This window comes from Pocillopora verrucosa, chromosome 4, assembly GCF_036669915.1.
Source record: "Pocillopora verrucosa isolate sample1 chromosome 4, ASM3666991v2, whole genome shotgun sequence".
Classification (NCBI taxonomy): domain Eukaryota; kingdom Metazoa; phylum Cnidaria; class Anthozoa; order Scleractinia; family Pocilloporidae; genus Pocillopora; species Pocillopora verrucosa.
The window spans coordinates 10,380,970-10,387,239 of NC_089315.1; the positions used below are offsets into that span (position 1 = coordinate 10,380,970).

Genomic DNA, 6,270 nt, shown 5'->3' on the forward strand with positions numbered 1-6,270 from the left:
AATGTGGTATCCTTCTTTTATAAATATGAGGGTAAAAGACGATTTGTAGTCGCATTCAAAATTGTGATAGGCCCTTTGCAGCTAGAGGTCACGTGCCTAGATACGCGTTAGCAACGCGTTAGCTATCGTTGGACGATTAATACAAGTAAACAGAAAGAATCTACGGTAATTCACTACACTTTGAGGTTTAGGAGCTGTTTACTATCGAAAAACATAGAATTTTGGCTGCTTATTCCCCTCAAAAGTATGGTGTTTGAACTAACAGGCGTTGTTTAATTCATCGCTATAACTGTAGAGATATTACTCGCCTAATTTTGTGATCATGTCAATTTGAACATTTTTCCCAAATCGTTAGACTAATGTTACTCGTGTTCATATTTTTTTTAGCTGAGGAGAGCCAAGATATTTCAATATTTCCCTCGCTGACCTTCGATGATGTCGGCCAATATGCAAAAAAGATGTCCGGATGCACCAGCACAGCGAAAGCTTATAAGTTTATGGCAGAACCTGGATATCTACACGAGATTAAAGGTAATTAAATCGAGTATTTCCTAGTTGTTTTTTTCTATCAGGATATTAAATTTATGTTTTATGTTATAGTGATACGGGCTAACAACGCGGTGAAAATTGCATCGAAATGTTTTCGTTCCATGAAGAAGAACGAGCCACCTCATTCCTTGGAAGTTTCTTCGAGCATGGCTGACGGTTCTTTGTCTGGAAGGTGCTCTTGTGTGGCTGGATCAGGAGGGTATTGCCATCATGTTATAGGGCTTCTCTATTATCTGGCTTTACTCAAACAACTGGGGCATCGAACTCTGCCAGATGATCTAACATGCACCAGCATGAAGCAGCGCTGGAGTGTGCCCAGGGGGAAAAAAATTGAACCAAAGCAAATTCAAAATGTGCTTGTGAAGAAACCTCAGCTAGGCGCATCCTTTAACAAATACATCAAATGCAACTTGTACTCCCCATCACCAATGTATGGAACAATGACTAAAGAGCACTTCAACAGCCTACAGCCAAAGCCTCTGTTTGCAACCCTTGTTCCTTCTGAGCAGGACCTGAGATCTGTTTCATTTGTCCCAAGCAAGTTTGGAAATGTCCCCAAAGGATGTTTGATTTCTTATCAGCAAAAAATGTCTTCAGACTATGTGATTAATGATTTTACCTGCACTGCATTTCCAGAATTACCACTCGAGAGTGCAAAAGATAGATTTGAAAATAATGTATCTGTGTGCCTGGAGGCAAACCAACAAGCCCTATTTGACTCTCTTTCTGTCACAAGTGAGATTTCTCTTAAGGTACAAGAACAAACAATTACTCAAAGTTCAAGCGAGACATGGCATCTTCTGCGAAAGAAGCGGATCACAGCAAGCAAGTTTGGTACAGTTGCCCGGCGAGTTTCGAATTTTGAAACCCTTGTTAATCAGCTGAACCCGACAAGATTTGTTCAAACTCCAGCGATGAAGAGGGGTGTGGAACTTGAACCCCATGCAGCAACAATCTATGCTAATGTAGCAAAAAATGGCAGAGTAAATGTATTTCCATCAGGATTAATTATACACCCAAAATGCCCATGGTTAGGATGCAGCCCTGACCGGAAAGTTTATGATTTAGATGCCCTTGGTAGTGACCAGAACCCCTTTGGGTTACTGGAAGTTAAAGTTGTGAAGGAGGAGGCAACCTCATTTGATGATGTGAGGTATCTTACTAAGGATAATATTAACCAGTATTCTCTGAAGAAGAACGACATTTATTATTACCAGGTCCAGTGCCAGTTGGGCCTCACTGGTCTAGACTGGTGTGATTTTTTTAGTTACATGAACGATGACATGTTTGTCTGCACAAGAATCCTTTTTGATCCAATTTTTTTTCAGGGAGCTAAAGATAAGGTGGACAATTTTTTTTCAATTACTATCTAAGCTGATTTGCCTCTAGTCTTTGCTTACTCGTAACACTGTATTAGTTATGAAAAGGTTTAACTTCAATAAATGTTCTTTAAAAACATTCTACATTTGCTCTAATTTGTGTATAGTTATTTTAGATTTCATTGCTTACTCGTAACACTGTATTAGTTATGAAAAGGTTTAACTTCAATAAATGTTCTTTAAAAACATTCTACATTTGCTCTAATTTGTGTATAGTTATTTTAGATTTCAAAACTTTTCTTAAAAAGGGGCTTACCAGATATTGTCAGGGTGAAGGATGAGGTGAAGTTGACCCAAGATATGCATAGAGCATTTTTTTTGCAGAAACATAAATGTGACTTATAACTTTCTTGTTGGTATTTTTTAGCTCTTTTTAGCCAAGGTTTAATTATTTACTTGCTTCATCACAGTCAAATTCAAGAACTAATTATATATGGTAATCCCCTGATTAACCAACCTTAAAAGAAAAACACCAAAAATGTCTAACACTATATTTAAAGAACAATTGATTCAGAAATAGTATGTCCAGTTGTAACTTTTTATTAACAATTCAAATTTACAAACACTCTTTATGACTACTTAAGCTTTTTCTAAAAGTTTAACTTAATCTTTCTGAATTATCTTCTAATCCAAATGAACGCACTACATTTCACTGTTGTCACTTAGATAAGATTAAAGGTCCTTGAAAATTTGTTAGAAGACAGGCTATAGAAAATAGCTGGTTAACTGAACCTAAAGTTGACAGAGGAACATCGGAATCAAAGAAGTGATACTCCTTAACCCTCCTGATGGCACGTTCTACATGTATTCTAAGGCTTGCAATAGTTTTAGTTTTTTGTACATCTTGAGTTGAAAACTGCCCTTGATTTTCCAGAAAAGGAGGGATGTTTAACTCAACATTATACTCCTGTAGCATGTTACCTATATCAAACCCCTTGTCTGCCATGACTGAGTCTCCTGCTTCTAAGAGGTCTAAAATACCACTACATCTTGTGATTTCCTTGTCACTAATCCCTCCAGTGTATAAAGTGGAAACAAAACATATTGCTCCACAAGGGGTGATTCCAATAAGACCTTTCAAAGTTGTGTTGCTCTTATAGGATGAGTATAGCTGTGACTGTAACAATAGTGATGTGGGTGTTTGCACAAAAATCTCTGTGCAGTCTAAAATAACTCTAGTGCTAGGATAGAGTTTTCTGAAACCCTCAGGCATGCATCTATCTACATCTGCCCTAGAGGGCCAGATAATCTGACTTCCAAGAAAAAAATACAAAAAATTGGACCAGGTTACTAATTTTCTAGAGACTGAGGATATATGAATTTCAAACCTATCAGCAAGATCTTGCTCAAATAATCCTAGTTTAAGCCGAACAAGAAACATAAACATTTCATCTATTAGAAGCATATTTCCGGAGGCTGGTCTGTTTTCTCTCTCTCCAGAGGCATAACAGTAGGTCATTAGTTCAGCACTGGGCTTAATAAAGCTAAAAAAAAACTTAATATGTTCATTTGAGGGGAAACCAGTGTAAAATTTTATACTCTCGTTGTCTATACCAAATCTCTCCAGGCCAAATTTACTTAATATTGCTTTATAAGCTGCCTGCTTTTTTATCTCCTCTAATTGTTGAGCAGCTTCAGCCTTGACATTTCTTAGCTCTTCTTTAGCTACAGCTGCTTCCTTTCTGCTCACCTCAAGCTCTCCCTGCATGGCCAGCAGCTGAGCCTTCAGAGACTGCACCTCTGTTTCCACACTTTCCCTGCTTTGCATTGCCTCACTTTCCACTCCATCGGTGTCACTATCATCTGTTTGAGTATCTCTGTGAACAAAGCCAAAAAATTAAATATCACACTTTTATACATAATTCTAAATTTTAAAACAATTAAATCATTTTAGACATTGAAGAACCTGAGATCTGTACATATACTTCATACTCATACATCCCTTCTATAGGGTGTTACAAATGCTTTTAAAATTAGCAGTTAATACTTATCCCAAACTGATACAGTATTTAAAAATTAGAAAGATGCCATTATAGTCTAGACTTATCATTATAACCCCATAAACTCACCGACACATTAAAATATAACTGAAGGATGAATTACCTGTCGACATGTCGAATAATCTTTCTTCGTGCTTTGGAGGAGGAAGTCCAGTTAAAATTCGATGGAACAGCACCTCTTTTCAGTCGCTGGCTACCAGACTTGGTCGGTGGAAGATAATCTTCCTTGGTAAAGTGCCTTGAGCATACTCTCGTACTAGTAGTTATCTAAATAGAGAAAAGTATAAGCCATTAGACACATAAGTTTACCGAACAATTCCTTGTGAAATGCTTTGAAAATCGAATGTCTCTATAAAATACCTTGAAGTCAGGACCTTCGTCTCTTCGGATTTTCACGAGCCATTCCTTCCTCAGCTTTTCGTCCTTGGAACGACCGGGAATGCGATGGAAATGCAGATCTTCGTGGTATCTTGAATCCCCATTACATTGGGGAACACAGCAATGGTATGCAGACTTTTTTTTGCCCGTGGTGGATTGTTCAACTGACTCGTCCATATCGATATCTACAACTAAAAACAACGCTTGTTGGTTCAAACACCATAGTTTTGAGGGGAATAAGCAGCCAAAATTCTATTTTTTTCGATAGTAAACGGCTTCTAAACCTCAAAGTGTAGTGAATTACCGTATTTTATTTCTTTTTACCTGTATTAATTGTCCAAACGTCGTTATAAAAGTGCAACAAGAAGACAAGCTCTGTTCTACATACCTGACGGAGAAGCCATGTTTGTAACTCGTGGTCGACTTGACGCTGATATTTTTGCCGCGATCCCAGCTGAAAACCAACCTTTCCGACTCAAAGATGTGCTCAAAGCTATATTTCTATGCTAAACTTACTGGATTTGGAGAGATGGAAAGATATTTAACGCTTGAATTCAGAATAATCGCCTTTCAACTATACACACGCATGACGCTCAAGAGACTCATTCAATTTTTGTTTGCTGAAGAGCTTGCTCTCCAATTCGGCGTTGCTAAGGCGTATCTAGGCACGTGACCTCTACCTGCAAAGGGCCTATTGGCTTGTGTTATTTCTCACCTTTGCCATTAACACAACTCAAGTGAGTTTCGAGTCTTTGTTTCCTCGACAACTTTCGGCCACAAATCGTGCATTTGTAATACGATCGATTCTTTTCGATTATTTCTACATAGAGTGAGCTCACATCTTTATTTATATCACCAAGCTATCCATCTTCTAAAAGCAGAGAAGCGGTCGGAGAAGTCAGAATAAAGGTAAGCGCTTCTCTTAAGACTGCAATCGGCAAGCCAGCGGATTCACTTTGCTAACCAATGACAAGTCCTAAAAGATCCACGTGATCATACCCGTGATCGGAAACAAAGAAGACTCTATTTGGCGCTCATCTTTGAATGTACTTTGGATCGGTTGATCGCTTTTCTCAACTGTTTTGCTTAATATAACATTTCTAAAGATAACTTTTATTGTGGTTCAATGGGAAAACGAGAATAGCGTGAGTGTTGTAAAAGAAAAGAAAGTCGTTGGCGCCGTGGAGTTAAAAGAAGGGACAACAGTTGACATATTGACTGGTACAAACAAGGGTCGAGTGGCCATCTGTAAAGCTACGATTTTGAAAGCTTGTGGTGAGTAAAAATTGCGATATTCGTTACGTGATCAAAATCTTATAAAAGAATAGATGTAGCGGGTTGAATTAAGCTTACATAACGCTCGGCGCAACTGAAACTAGAATAATTCTGAGAATCGAATCGGTCACTTGCATGCCGCAGTTTCTTAAGCTTATGCTTTACAATGAAATAAACCTATCAGTAAGTTTTCAAGATTCCTGTAGTCACGTTTGGGAACATTCAAGATTCATAATAGGAACTGTTATTAAACAAACCTTAGTACATAAAGAAGCCCTCCTTGGTAAAAACAAAATAATGTATTCAGCCCTTTTTTAGTAAAATCCACGAGAGAGATGTACTAACTCTAATACAAAAGTCACTCAATATAACAGAGATTTCTCAATTTGAGAATCCAATGAATGCCCTTTTCCTCATAGCCATCTTAAAAGCCTGGTCTGAGCTTTAAATATACATATTTTAATATATTATTTTTTTTCAAATTCAGATGTCAAGGAATCCAGATACAAAATGGTCAAGGTTCTTGTTGACAACCTCATTCAAGGCCAACTCATTGTGAGCCCAGGAAAAAAAATACAAACAGTACAAACAGCAGCTAAGTTTGCAGTTTAGGATAACTTCATTCTAATTTATTGTTACAGTTACAACAAGATTTTAATCAAAAAATCAATTTTATTTGTCTGTAATTA

At 37.5% G+C, this 6,270-nt stretch overlaps 2 protein-coding genes across 2 annotated transcripts; one reads left to right on the top strand and one right to left on the bottom strand.

The window, feature by feature from the left end:
• The first annotated feature begins 458 nt into the window (after window positions 1-458).
• On the top strand, window positions 459-1,922 carry LOC131779300 (uncharacterized). The gene is made up of 2 exons (XM_066165977.1): window positions 459-531; window positions 601-1,922. Exons 1-2 carry the CDS (start codon window positions 459-461, stop codon window positions 1,920-1,922), a joined length of 1,395 nt encoding a protein of 464 aa, XP_066022074.1.
• A 590-nt stretch (window positions 1,923-2,512) lies between these two features.
• Window positions 2,513-4,483, bottom strand: LOC131790090 (uncharacterized). The gene is made up of 3 exons (XM_066165280.1): window positions 4,289-4,483; window positions 4,032-4,195; window positions 2,513-3,745 (listed from the first exon to the last, which is right to left on the bottom strand). Exons 1-3 carry the CDS (start codon window positions 4,481-4,483, stop codon window positions 2,587-2,589), a joined length of 1,518 nt encoding a protein of 505 aa, XP_066021377.1. The 3' UTR covers window positions 2,513-2,586.
• Window positions 4,484-6,270: the final 1,787 nt, after the last annotated feature.

What these genes read in the sequence shown, in the direction of transcription:
- LOC131779300 (XM_066165977.1), top strand. Translation starts at nt 459, where the DNA reads ATGTCCGGATGCACCAGCACAGCGAAAGCTTATAAGTTTATGGCAGAA. An exon ending in ATATCTACACGAGATTAAAG is followed by an intron (nt 532 to 600) that starts GTAATTAAATCG and finishes TTTATGTTATAG; the next exon opens with TGATACGGGCTAACAACGCG.
- LOC131790090 (XM_066165280.1), bottom strand. Translation starts at nt 4,483, where the DNA reads ATGGACGAGTCAGTTGAACAATCCACCACGGGCAAAAAAAAGTCTGCA. An exon ending in ACGAAGGTCCTGACTTCAAG is followed by an intron (nt 4,196 to 4,288) that starts GTATTTTATAGA and finishes TTCTCTATTTAG; the next exon opens with ATAACTACTAGTACGAGAGT. An exon ending in ATTATTCGACATGTCGACAG is followed by an intron (nt 3,746 to 4,031) that starts GTAATTCATCCT and finishes CTTTGTTCACAG; the next exon opens with AGATACTCAAACAGATGATA.